Genomic DNA, 13,752 nt, shown 5'->3' with positions numbered 1-13,752 from the left:
CCTCCAAATGTGTTTGCTTCCCCTGTTTGAAGCCAGCCCTCTCTATAGGTATTTTAAATAAGCCACAAATCCCAGTTCAACCTTCCCGCCCATTAACATGCCTCACCACACAGTTCAAGACTGGTTGGCTACCGAGCAAAGGTGTCACCGAACCGGAGTACAAAAGGACTTGGCTTTTAAACAAGTTCCATTGTTAAAAATACATTTGCCTCAGGGTAAGTCTAGAAAAACAACTCCTGGCTGCAAAGAAACCACTCAAGAGTCTCACTGCTGCAAACACAAGCAGATCTTCAACCGCATCGGTTCTGCGCTGGAAAAGCTATCGTACAGCTGTGTCCATTAAGATATTATTTTACACCGCACCGCATAAATGCACCTGGAAGACTGTCAGTGCCTTGTTGAGAACAGGTTACCTGTGAGCTTTAAGAATCCTCTGAGCAATCGCATCGCCGATCTTGTTCCAGACAACCTTGTCATCAGCACAGCTAATAAAAAACTGGTTCTGCAGGAAAAGCAAGCAAAGCTACTGTCAGACCCTGCCAGCAACCAGCAAAAAAATACTTGCACGCTTTATTTCAGACCAAGAACAACTAAAGATAGCTGAGGTTTGTGTGCCGTTTGAGTTAGTGGTTTTTTTTTTTTTTTAAATTATTATTAAATGATGTGTGTGTCTGTGCTTACTTAGGGAAAGAATTAGTTCTTTTTAATCACACTCCTCAGAAAGTTCATGTAAAGAGTAACCTAACCAGAGCCTAAAAAAAAAAAAAAAAAAGAAAAAAAAAAGAAAAAAAGAGGAGAATAAGCATTTCCATTCAGCCAGTGCTGAGAGTCACTCCAACACAGGAGATTCCTGCAGCTCCAGGCTGTACGGATGCAACACCAGCCCTGTGTGCAGGAGGTTGGGCATGAACAGGGGACATGGGAAAGGCATGGAGGGGACAGGAAGGCTATTGCATAGGCCATCAAAGTTGCTGGCAATTTTGCAAAGAGGCTTATAAAGGAGAGGACTACTTTCTTCCATCTTGTGGTCAGGAGGCTGTCAGGGTACGTACCCATCAGCCTCGTCCAAAGACCACTGAAGTCAATGGAAACAGCCCCAAAAATTCAGAGCAGATGCTGTAGTAATACCCATGTATGTCTAAATTCATAAAAAAAGTGAAGACCAAACCTCAAGAAGAAGAACTACCCTCATGATGGCTGCAAGCCATGCCCAGAGCAGCGGGACCCTCCTGCTCTCCCCATCGCCACTCACCTCTATGTATATGTAGTGTTTGCTGTTCTGTATCACGCTGATGTAGGCATTGTGGATGGACTCCTCGTGATATTTAATGCCAGCCGACCAGTCAGCAGCAGAACGGATCACCTGGGAAGCAAGAGATTAACACCTTCAGCTCCATCCCATTCTGAACACCACAGCATTGCACCCAAATTACTGCAGAGGCAACGCTCTTCCCTGGCACTGTTCCCCTGTCAGGATTTCACTAAATAAGGTAATACGTGCAACATTTACCATTTATACCGCATCTGTAACAAGGAGAAAAGATGCTCAAAAATAGCATTAATGCTTAATAATGTTTTGATGAAAAACATCAGTGCCCTGTCCCGTTGCTGCGTTACGGCCCTCTCCCACCTGAGCAGCTCTAGGTGTGATAGAAGCAACACAGATGTCTCGTTCTTGCTTAAGGTCTTATGATAAACTGCTTTTAAAACAATCTAAATTTCCAAGCTTTAGGGGTGCACATCCAACTGGTGATCTCCTCTCCAGCACCTTTTAAAGCTGCTCTCCAGCTGGGGCAATGCAGTTTCCCCACAAACAGGTGGTACATAATTATACAGCCAGTCTGATAACGGAGGCCATGTCTTTGTCCTTGAGCATTCCAGGTCATTTATTTCTTCTGCCAAATTCTTGCACATGCCATCCAATTTGTGATGATAGGACTTCTAAAACTCACAGCAGTTCACTTGCCAACACTTATTTATTAATTTTTGCTGGAAATTCACTTCTAAAGTAGATACTGCGAGATCCCCAGGGCATGTTCTCCCCCTGCCTCCGGCAGTTTTTGTGCAAAAGAGCCAAACCAATATGGGAAACCACCTCTGTTGGTGCTCTCAGCCAGGCTGAGCAATCTCCCCGGCAGGCAGCATCCCGACCCAGACAGCCAGGGATGCTGCAGCATCGCCTGCTCCTGCGCTCTGAGTTGAGAAGCAACCATGCTATGTCCTCACTGGAACATGGATGGAAACGTAGTTTTTAATTGAGTGTTGGCAGAGTACGTGCTCAGGGGAAATAATTACTCATGATTAGCCTCTGTATTTAAACGTCATGTCGAGACAGAAACATTGAAACAATAGCCTTAAAATATCTCAACACAGCCATCATGCCAGCACTCGGGGCCAGTGACACACCAGACGAGATGCAAACGCTGAGGATCCATGAAATGTGTGTGTCAGTACATGCAAAATCCTGATCTCTTCCAGGGCTCAACCACATTTTCCCCTGGAAATCCCTCCAATGGATTTCTTTTCATTTTCCACGTCCAGCTGCTGCTTTGATCCATGTTACTCCTCCTGTCCCCACAATGTCCCCGATACCCTGACCCTGAGCTCTGCTGTCACATTGTCATCACCATCCGCAATGAAAGCAGGTTGCTGGCCATGGCATGGCTGAGGACTTTTTCAAGGGCTAATTAATTACCAGTAGTATACCAGTAATAAGGATTTGGCCCTTTGGTCCGTGTGCTGCGTGCCTGAACCAAACCAATCCTCCCGTCTCCAGAGCATCTCTGGAGGTGGCACCGAGGGGCATTGCTGTGCGGTGGCACACGACTCTTGAGCTGATTCCCGGACAGAAGGAGCTTTCTCCCACAGGTCACCAAAACCCAGATCCTGCAACTTGCTGCTTGCTTGGCCAACAAGAGGGAACACTGCATCCTGCCAAACTGAACATCAGGGTCACAGACATTTGAGTGAGGGATCCAGCCAGTATGCAAGGGGCATCACAGCCTCTGCCATCCCAAACAGCCACCCTTTGCTTACAGAAACCTCTACCAGGCAATGCCACTTGCGCCTATGTGCTTTTAATCACCTATTTGGTTTGCAAAGCCAACGCATCGCGCTCCCACCTGCCCCAGGCTGGGCACTGCTGAAACCCAGTCGAGCACCACGGCAGACAGAGCTCCTGAACAAAATCCCCCCCATTTGCATTAATAAGGACAGAAAAAACAGCTTTTCTGGGTAGAAAGCAGGCTAATTCTTCCGTACACACAGCTCAGGCTACAGCCTGGACAGGAGCTCACAGCCCTTTCACCTTTACTGGCACAGCCGGTGACGCCCGGCCGCGCTGCCCCTTCCTCGCCTTTTGTCCTGCTGCCGTGAAAACCTGGGGCCCTGAGGCACATCCCTGTGGGCTGGGGACCTCCAGCAAATGCAGCCTGGAATCGCACTTCGGAAAGCTGCAGATTGTACCTTCCTAGTGTACAAAGTACTGATATTTAATCCTTGTTTCTTTTGCTAGTTAACTTTGTCCATGCTCCAAAGCGCCGTTTCTCTCTTCCAAGATGCGCTGCCGAGCCCTGCATTGAACAAAGGAACTTCCACACCCTCATTTACTGCAGCAATAGCTGAAACTGCTGGGGATGAGGAATAAACGTCCTTTTCTGAATTGGAAGCTCGATAGCACCAAAGCCCTTCGCTTTGTAAGACAACATGCCAGGAGACAAGTTTATTCCAAACCAGGGATGCTGCCTGATGTGACTCAATCATCTCCTAGGACCATCTTTTTCCAGCCCCATGGCTTCCCAGGGTATCATCCACCTGCTCTTCCCTGCCTTCCTCTCCCCCTCTCCACACGCCAGCACTCCAGCTCCCTCCACACACCCCACTGTTACAGCACCATCATCCCTCTGCCCTGCTCCCAGAGCCACACATCACTGCTCATCCTAAAAAACTGGCTTAGCATCACCCGAAAAGCTTGTGCCAGGTACAACCTGCGGCTGTGGCACTCAAAGACACCTTGAAGTTTCCTACACGGGCCTTCCCTTATCAACTGATGCTTCGTCTCACACTTCTGGACATCTCACCTTTCCTGCTGAGGTATTTAAAGCAAGCTGGTATAAATCCAATCTACTTCCCTAGGGTGAAAAGGCAACATGCTGCCCAGCACAGCCCCTACCCACCAGAGCTGGTGTGTCCATGTTCCTCCTCCTCCTCTCCCTCAAGTTTCTCAATAGCAGCGCTGAGCCAAGCTTGTCATCCCTTTAACTTCTTTGATTGATACAAGAGTAATAAATTTGATGTTTGCTGTGGGCTAGCGCATAAATCCCGCACAATGCAAGCTCTCATGCAGACTTCAAAGAGGTAAGGGCATTAGCCATTGCCAGAGCATTAAATTTTCATCATGTTTGCATCAGGAACTGGATATTGCCTCACCACCTGACATCTTTCGCAGCGCTGGCTTTGGCTGATAACTGCAAACTCTGGAATGGAGATAGAGAGATGGAAAAAAACCTGGCACCGCCTTTGGCAGATGGCTGTTCGGCTCTCGCAAAAAAATCGATGTGCAATCGCATCGCTACTGCGAGCAAAGTCCAGAGGTTCAAACGAAAGAGGACGAGAGACATGTCTGACTAAGCCATGGAGCCAACAGGCTCCTTCCTCCTTCCCAGCCTGTACCTCCACATCATTCCCCGTGCACGCTGCATTCGTCTGCCCTGCCCAGGGGAAAGCCCCTGTTCAGTGCCGGTCCTGCCATCCCCACCCTCCCAAAAACACTTTCCTGCTCCTCTCCTCTGACAAAGGAGAGCAAAACCAGATGGTACGAGATGGTCAAAATCTGCTGCTGACAGGTCAGGGGCTCAGGCTCGCAGCAACGCTGCAATCCCCATGGATCCTTTGTGTTTTCCCTTCCTCTGATCTGCCCACAATTGAAAACAGATTTGCAAAGAAGCTCAGAAACAAGAAAACCGCCCCACAGCCAGGGACAGTCACCAGATGCTGGATTTTACCTCCGGGCAGGAACTTCTGCCTATAAAGCCCCTACACAGCACCAAAACGGGGACAACGTGGGTTTGGCTGGTGGGCAACCGAAGGATTCAATATCAGGAAGAACAATATTGCTCTAGTTTTTCTGCACAAAAAAGTCAGTGAAAGATTTTAGGGTTATCTGCTTATTTCTGCACTGGGCTGTACCCCTGAAAGGAGACGTGAGCACCTGCAGCCCTCTGGTCCCAAACTAATATCTTGGACAGGCAAGAGGCTGATATTCCTGTGGCTGCAGGAAAGGAGGAGCCACACAGGAAAACCTTGATCACACCCTGGGAGCCCCAGGAAAAGGCAGCCAGGACAGGGGGTGGGTTCAGATCCAGGCTGCCAGTGTCCTCCCCTTTCCCCAAACCCAAAACCTTCATCAGGAGGAGAGCCTGAGCCACTTGCTGACCCACGGCGGGGACTTCAGGGATGCTCAGGGAACTTGTGTCCTCCAGGGATCAACAGAAAGCAGGTCACTGTGATTATTATGGAGGCAACAGCCAAAGTTACAGTGCATGCGTGCAAAATCATGCCTCGGAGCTGGAGGAGATCGTCCAGAGATCATAGCCCAGCTGCAGGCAGCCCAAGGCCAAGGGACCTGCACCAGCCTGGGCAGAGCAGCCACCCTCACCGCTTCCACTGCGCTCAGTGCTGCAAACATGCTTCCCTCACAGCCTTCCCTCGTACCAGGAAGGCCAGGACGTTGCAGGGCAATGTATTTTCAGCCTAATATCATATACTTTTATTTATCTGGCTATATGCAGGGCTGGGCTACCCTGACAGGTGTCTAAAAGCTGCAAATGGATATAAATTAGAAATGAGTATGGTAGTTTCAAATTAATAATTTACAAGAAAAACCTGCTCTCTTTTTGTTGTTTATGGCATCGCTGAGAACAGCCCCTCGTTTCCTGGAACGTTATCACTCACTTGCAATGCCCCAACGAGGTGGTGACGAGGCGAGTTTTTAAACAGCTCACCCATCGCTCAGCATTGGTGTATGCGACATTTAGCAGTCACCTTTTGAGCTTCAGCCTCCTCTCCCACGGGCTGATGCCCTGAACCAGCAGCTCTGCACTACGGACTGAAGGAAAGCTGGACCTAGACTGTGCTCAGCTCAGTTTCTTCCTTTGGGAACTGCTTCCAGTTCTGTAATCAGTAGAGCTTAACTTTTTTATACAGCAAAACCCCATGATTTAAAAATTGAGGCTCATCTTGTGGTTAGAACTTGCTCTGGGGGCACAAGCCCCCTCACTTCCATGAAAACAAAGCTTCCCACAAAGCTGGTGTCACAGACACAGCTGAGGAAGCATGACAATGTCTGAAGCGAGACTATTTCTCAGCAAGCTGCCAGCGTTGTTTTGGAGACTGATGTAAAACACCCGAGACCCATGACCCAAGACACCCGTGCTGGCGAGCCATCCCTTACACCACACGAGGAGGAGCGGACAATGCCTTGGCAACCAACGTAACCAATTAAAACGCATCTCACTACACAAAGCCTCCCCAAGCATTGCTGTCATCTGGGTGGATCACTCCTTACGAAGAGCAAAGGCATGCACTTTTCCTGGTTTTGGTCTAATTGCTCTTACTTCATACCATCTTTCATCCACAGAGGCACACAATCGTTTTGCTACTTCAGCATAACTATTTTGACTTCACGTTCTTCAACAAGTACGTATTTCTGCTGGTCAACAATAGTATTCAATATATGCAGCCAATATAGCTAACAGGGTTAAAATACAGATATCCTGGCAATTATGATTGTGAGGACAATCATAGAATCGTAGAATGGTTTGGGTTGGAAGGGACCTTAAAGATCATCTAGTTCATCACAAACGAGGCTGTGGGCTGACTGCAGAACTGCAGAGGACCCACAGGGCTGAGCGACTGCATAATAAAACACAGATGAAGTTCAATGCAGAAAGCAATAGCCTCCAGACTCCACTTAGTTGTGGGCTCCAGCTGACCACCACCCGCCTGAGAGAGGCGTCAGGTAGACTGCTCCAAGATCTGGGATAAATACTCAGTGGGTGACCTCAACCCATCAGGCCTCCCCAAAACATAAACCACAAATGTTAGGCGTTAGAAGAAGAGCAGCAGAAAACAAACCAGAAAAATTACGCAGCTACACAATGTCATGGTGTTCCCATGACTTGAGTACCGCGTACAGCTCGGGCCTCTTATCTCAAAAGCAGGAGTATAAATTAGCTCATCTCTACTGAAAGAGTTGCATTATTTTATCGTAATTGAGGATCTGATCACTATGCTGTGAGCTAAATTAAATAAAGAGTTTTTCATTTTATATTTTCAAGTTCTGCAGAGGGTCTGTCAGGCATCAACACTTCCTACTGGAAAGATCCAAAACAAGCTCTTTTGGGAGTAGGTGAGCAGGAGACCATCAGCACTCACCTGGACTGTGGCATGAACGGCCTCGGGCACCTGATACTTCAGCTCGTTAGCAGTTTGCTGAGATTTTGGCAACAGGAATGGGTAGGACAGGGATCTGTATTTAGGCTTCATGATCTGCCCAGGGAAAAAAAGAAGAAAAAAATCCTTTAGGAAAGTGAAACATAGCAGAGTTAACATAAAAAAAACAAAAAAAAAGCATGCCTAGGGAAGTCACGCGTATGAGGCAGGGGTGTATTTATTCCCGTGCCCCAGCAGCAATGCCTGCATCCCACCTTGGTGAAATTCCAGCGCTGGATGAAGTGTCGGGCGACATCACGCGCCGCTTTGCCATGCACCACGGAGGAGATGTCGTGCCAGGGCATCCTCGGGGTCGTGTATCTGTCAATGAAGTCTACGGGACAGGAAAGCACGTTTGGACCTCCTCAGACAAAGGACATGAACGTGGAAAAATGTGGCAACTCCCTCCTTAAACTGAAGTTTCTGGGACGTGGCACCAAGGGCTGTGCGGATGAATTCAGACTTATCACGCGATTGCCCGCAATCCAAGTCCATGGACCGTAACAGTTTAATTGGCCCTAGAATGTCTCAAAAGGGAGTTTTGCTGCTTCTTCCTAGCATCCAAACCAAAATAGCTTCATTACCTCTGGCTCAGAAGCATGAAAAAACACCGCTTGAGACTGAAAAGATGTGGAAGAACGTTTGAGGGAACGTAATGACTTCCAGAGTGCAAAGGCACTTACCAGCAAAAGGTTTGTCAAGTTGAACCCAGTCCTTGAAGACGAAGTTGCAATAGTCTTTGCCATGCCAGAACCTGGTTTCCCCAAGCAGCTCACCAACACCCGTCTTCAAGCTGCGGATGGATCCTCTATCTGTCACAGGCAAACAAAATAAGAAAAACACACGCTCCAAAGTCACGGCTGTCCGTTGCACACAGCTGGTGAGAGACTCACTACCACAAAAGCACTGGGGGGACTTGCCCATCCCAGTTGGCTGTAGCTGTTTTGTCCCCCAGTCTCCCTGTTGCTTTCAAAGCACGCATATTAGTATTTTTTTCTTCCCTATTTTAATATTTGTTATATAATCAGGAGAGGTTATATGTAGGAGTCCGTTATGGAGACAAAAAGCAGATGTTGAATTCTCTCTATATTGGACTAAAACCAAAATAAAAATCACCCTGTAATCATTTGTCTTTCCACAGTCCTGTGACACCTAAATATTACCATGTGGCAGTCCAGTTCCATTGACCTTAGTGGATATATGTACAGGAACATCACAGATATCATCTACTTAATATATTTTACTAAACTAATGAACTCATTGCAACCTCTCGGCTACAGGGTTTATGATTTTGCCTCTACAGCAGGGTGTATCTCCTCTAACACAAGCTAGTCTTTACTAACTAGAATGAGATGACTAAAAAGCCCATGTTCCCTCACTAAGTATTGTGGGTTTTGTTGTTTTATTTTGTTTTTCCAAATAACAACGTCAACTTTTGATAAAATTTTGTATGTTGAACAAATGGATCCTGAATTCCAAATTGATGATGATTAAGATCATAGAATAATAAAATCACAGAATGGTATGGGTTGGAAGGGACTTTCAAGGTTATCTAGTTCCAACCCCCCTGCCATAGGCAGGGACACCCTCCACTAAATCAGATTGCCCAAAACTTCATCCACCCTGGCCTTTAACGCTTCCAGTGATGGGGCAGCCACAACTTCTCTGGGCAACCTGTTTCAGTGCCTCACCACCCTCATTGTAAAAAATTTCTTCCTTACATCTAATTGAAATCGCCTCTCTTTCAGTTTAAAGCCATTGCCCCTTGTCCTGTCACTACACACCCTTGTAAAAAGTCCCTCTTCAGCTTTCTTGTAGGCCCTTTAGGTCCTGGAAGGCTGCTAGAAGGTTTCCCCGGAGCCTTCTCTTCTCCAGGCTGAACAGCCCCAACTCTCTCAGTCTGTCTTCGCAGGAGAGGTGCTCCAGCCCTTGGATCATCTTCATGGCCCTCCTCTGGACCCACTAATCTAAATCTATTTTAGACCTACTGGTCTAAAATACTGTAGACAGGGATATTCCCTCCTAATAGGATCCCTTCTGTAGTGCACATATTTTGGTGCAGTAAACTCCTTTTCCTCACTCTTAAGAAAAATCAAAAATGTTGGCAAAGACCAGGAACATTTAAATAGCATTATTTCCTGACCCTGAGAGCTGCCTTCATCTACTGTACCAAACACTAGTGTGATAATTACACAGTCACATGCCAACAGCAGAAGCCTTCTCGTAACCCAACCACATCACCAGGTAACCATGAAAACCCCTTAGCACAAAAAAAAACAAACCCTTTCAACAGTCAACAAAATACACATTGGCAGCGCTGCAACAAGACCAGTTTACACAAAGCAAGCCCTGCCAGCACTGCTGTCACCCCACTGAGCCGAGCCAAGCCATGCCATGCCAAAAATGCCATGCGGCCTTGGGAAGCGTGAGGTTCTAGTGAGAGTCCAGGTGGAGCTGGGGAATCGCTGTCTCGGCATGCTCCAATGGGAATGGGTGGGCCATGCCACCTGGCTAAAACACTTCACGTACCAAGCTTCGATGGCTGCACATCAACTCATGAATGAGCATGAGGTGACCACAGGGGAGACCACACTTCATTTCCATGAAGCGAATGCATCTCTTCCTTGTTACCTGCCACTACTTAGTATCCAGTATTTTATAATTGGCAATTAATGCCTTGGAGGAAGACATTAGGAAGATGTTGAACTTCTCCTCACTCTGTACCAGCACTCAAAGGCATCTCAATGTGGTACCATACTGAAATAGACCCTTTCAACATGGGTCCAGAGCTCAGAACAGCTCAGTGTCCATAACCACCCAACTGCTTTCTCAACTGAATATGTTTTGATTTGACTTTAATAAGGCGAGAAAGGAGGCCCCCAAGTCTTCATCCAAACGTACTGCAACAACCACTTTGCCATTTCCTCTCTCTGTTTGCATTTGTCTTCCTGCATCAGGCTTATTTTAAAATATTCAGTGCAGAAGTTCCCAATTTCAGTAATAAGCCCCTTTCTTTACAGGAAGGGAGCTGCCGAAATAATCATATACCAGAATCAGAATTTCCTCAACTGTTCCCTGCTGACGTTATTGCAAATTGGTCTGGGTTTTTCATTTGGGGTGGAGTGGTTGTTGTTGGAATTTTTTTTTGCCTTATTTTGTTCGTTTGTTTTTTGGTTTTGTTTTTAATCATTATTTATTTACGCTGCAGTTTTTGTTGCTTCTGGAGAAGGCTCTTCTGCCAGGTTGTCCTCAGCAGGGTGCTAAGGACACTGGGAGAACAACAAGCAGCAAAGGCTGATCCTGGCACCCAACTCAACTCTCACCATTGTTACAACGCAAAAACATCAGCAGCTAAAGCCTGAAGGGGTCTGCACCTCTGCCTTCCTCCACTTACCCTCCTGAGGCTCAGTGAGCCCCTGTTTGGATTCACTGTGGTGATGAAACATTTTCAGATGGGGCTTTAAACTCTGGATTATATTCGGTTGACTTCTAGTGGGGTTACAGTAACCTGCAGAAAGTCAAGATGCTCTATTTATGGCAAAAACGCACGTCCACTTCTGCTACGCTAGTGCCTGATCCTGTCTGATGACACTTTACTCAAACTAGAAAAGGACCAAATTCAAGACCCAGCTGGTTTTAAGCCAAACAGATATATTGAAGCAGCAAAGCCATGGCTGTGTCTTGAACTGACTGCAACCAACGCAAACGATGCTCCAACAAGGCTTCCTCTGGCCAGGAGCAGGAGCAAGATCTGCAAGGAGTGATGGAAACTCAAGTTCCCACCTTGAGCAATTTACATCTTCAGGAGCTGAGGACTTCAGGAACAAATTTCAGGAAGGACTCCATGCTGGAACAAATGTCAAGCTGATCCTTGTAATTTTGGCTTTGAAGTTGCTTTTAATGTGAGGAATTAAAAGCTGCATTCTGTTGAATAGTCTGTCCTCTCTCGTAACTGGATAAATTTGGAATATTTCTATTTAAGTGAACTGATGTAAACCTAGGTAACACTAGCCTATGAGAGGGGATAATCACATTCAGAAACTGTCTCACTTGTTATAATAAATACAAGCTGAAAAATGAAAGATTCAATTCTCCCTAGCAGAACAAAAATTTCCCAGCAATATAAACATTAAGTATCACGTACACTGTATCACGTCATTTGATGGCTCATGACAATTGCTAATTAACTAAACGCAAATCAACTTAAAGCTTCTCTTGTATATTTTGCAGTGACACAAATTTACATATTGACTACACGCAGTTGTTATTCTGATAGTTAAGAAATTCACCAAACTTTCCTGCTTTACAAAGAACACAATACCCCAGGAATTATATGAATCTGCATGTACACCCACCCACCCACCTCCACACATGCTTCATATGTGTTGTTTAGTTGAAAAACATTACTTACTCGACTCACTGTCTATGCTGCTGACACTGTCAGCATGGTGCATTCCGTGCTTATGGAGATGCTTGTAAATACTGAACCTGGAAAACTTTTTGGATTTTCCTACTCCTTTCATCTTTGATGTGTCTGGGACATCATCAGCACTTCTCTGGAACAAGTGGCATTCTGGGGATAGAGCTTGAGATTGCAGAGGGACATGTTCAGACGACTCTGCTGCAGACTTAAAAAACACAAGACATTGCTGCAGGTGATGGTCAGATGTGTCCCCCTTTAATTACAGATTATCATGCATACCAATGCCCAGAAACAACCACCAGCCAACTTTTGCTCTGTGACAAAGACACACTTCGATGGTAACTACGAATGCTTTTGAGGGAGAGAGTCTGTATCGAGGAGGCACTCGACAGAAAAACCCACTAATGCTAGCAGGACATATTTCAACCCCATAAACTTACTCTGGATTATTAGTACCCTTGAAATTCTCATAAATTTAGACCTCTTTAAATTTTTTTGAGCTTTCTGGATGCATACAGATCCAGGTTAGCAGAAAACACAGGAAGCAAGGCACCTGCGGAGGACCTGAGTACCCAGAAGTTTGCAGCACTCTGCGAGTGCCTACTGTGCATTTCTATATAAGTTTTAAGAACGCAGCCTCCGAATTGTGATGGCTGCTCCAAGCTCCAGGGGAAACTCAGCTGTCTGTCTTCGTGCCCTGGCGAGGGCTGGTCAGGATCTAGCCCTAAAGAGTCGTGCGATGCTCAGGTACTTCCTCCTTCCCATTACTATTCCTCTTTAAACATCCTAAACCCAACCCTATGTTTAGAAGCAGACACAGCTTGTTCATCCCCACCGCAAACCTGACGTGCAGATGTTGAAGGAGGCCACCAGCCGCAGCAACCTCACTTACTGCCAGGTTGGTCGTCGACACCGACTTCACTGCCGCCATTCGTTTGACGCTGCCCACGTCGGTCAGGCGGTGCTCGTCGTCATCCCACCTGCCGTATGCCAAGTCGATGCCACCTACAAACGCCACGGACTGGTCAACGATGACGAGCTTCTCGTGGTGGGCCCAGAGGTACACGGAGGAGGACACGTGGTCTGGGTGTCTCATCACCTGCGGAGAGAACCAGCACTCAAGCTCAGCGTCATTGCCCGATGTACACCTCCAGCCAAAGAGCTGCCCAGCTTTTTTTTTGGCTGCTCCAGATGATGGGGAAACACTGGAGTTTTTAGAAGATGCCTCCACACAGACTGTCATAATTACTGAAGCTATGTGACTCCCCCCGAGTTGGGCTTAGCCTTACTGGCAGGCAGGTGCTATCCCATGATGCAGGTATTCCCAAGCAGTGATGTTGGGATAGGTCATGATTATAACAGTGTTGATAAGAGGACCACAGTCAAGGAAACTATTTCAACAAATAAAATCATGCTTTTGGTAGAGCTATAATAGCTGAGCTTTCAAACACAGAGCCTGCTCTGAAAGAAAACAACATATTGGTGATGTGACTCACTTCTCTGGTTGTTGCTGCTACATAAGTGAAATGAGAAGTTGGCCGGTTTTTCATCCATTTAAAATCAGCAAGTTGCTTGGCATTTGTTTGAGATTTTTTTTTGACATGTCTTTATGGCAAAGTAGTTTCTATATCTAAGCATACAGAATATAGTTTTATTTTTTTATGTTTTTATGTTAAGAGTAGAGTCATTAGACTAGCTTCCTGGGTAAAAAGCTACAGAGTTTCACCTGGCTGCTCCCAAAACCTGCTACACAGCTAGTGCGTGTCTTCCAGCTACACCTTCCAGTCTTGCTGTGAAGATGATGGTGAATGGCTCCTTCCCTTCATCATGACAATTGA

General features: G+C 46.5%; 1 protein-coding gene across 9 annotated transcripts in view; it reads right to left on the bottom strand.

Moving 5' to 3' along the window:
* The window catches only part of PLD1 (phospholipase D1), an 80,518-nt gene that overhangs the window by 14,545 nt on the left and 52,221 nt on the right, over positions 1 to 13,752 (bottom strand). For 8 of the 9 annotated variants that reach the window (XM_086618229.1, XM_086618227.1, XM_086618226.1 and 5 more), the window contains 8 exons: positions 12,807 to 13,013; positions 11,903 to 12,119; positions 10,886 to 10,999; positions 8,175 to 8,303; positions 7,707 to 7,825; positions 7,435 to 7,548; positions 1,253 to 1,363; positions 414 to 502 (listed from right to left, as the gene is read on the bottom strand). In XM_086618229.1, the coding sequence (XP_086474355.1) occupies positions 414 to 502; positions 1,253 to 1,363; positions 7,435 to 7,548; positions 7,707 to 7,825; positions 8,175 to 8,303; positions 10,886 to 10,999; positions 11,903 to 12,119; positions 12,807 to 13,013 (1,100 nt within the window). The remainder of the gene's footprint in view (positions 1 to 413; positions 503 to 1,252; positions 1,364 to 7,434; positions 7,549 to 7,706; positions 7,826 to 8,174; positions 8,304 to 10,885; positions 11,000 to 11,902; positions 12,120 to 12,806; positions 13,014 to 13,752) is intronic. The other variant, XM_086618234.1, reaches the window with a different exon arrangement.

Source organism: Tauraco erythrolophus, chromosome 11 (assembly GCF_009769465.1).
Source record: "Tauraco erythrolophus isolate bTauEry1 chromosome 11, bTauEry1.pri, whole genome shotgun sequence".
NCBI lineage: Eukaryota > Metazoa > Chordata > Aves > Musophagiformes > Musophagidae > Tauraco > Tauraco erythrolophus.
This window is presented reverse-complemented; position numbering and strand designations above follow the sequence as displayed.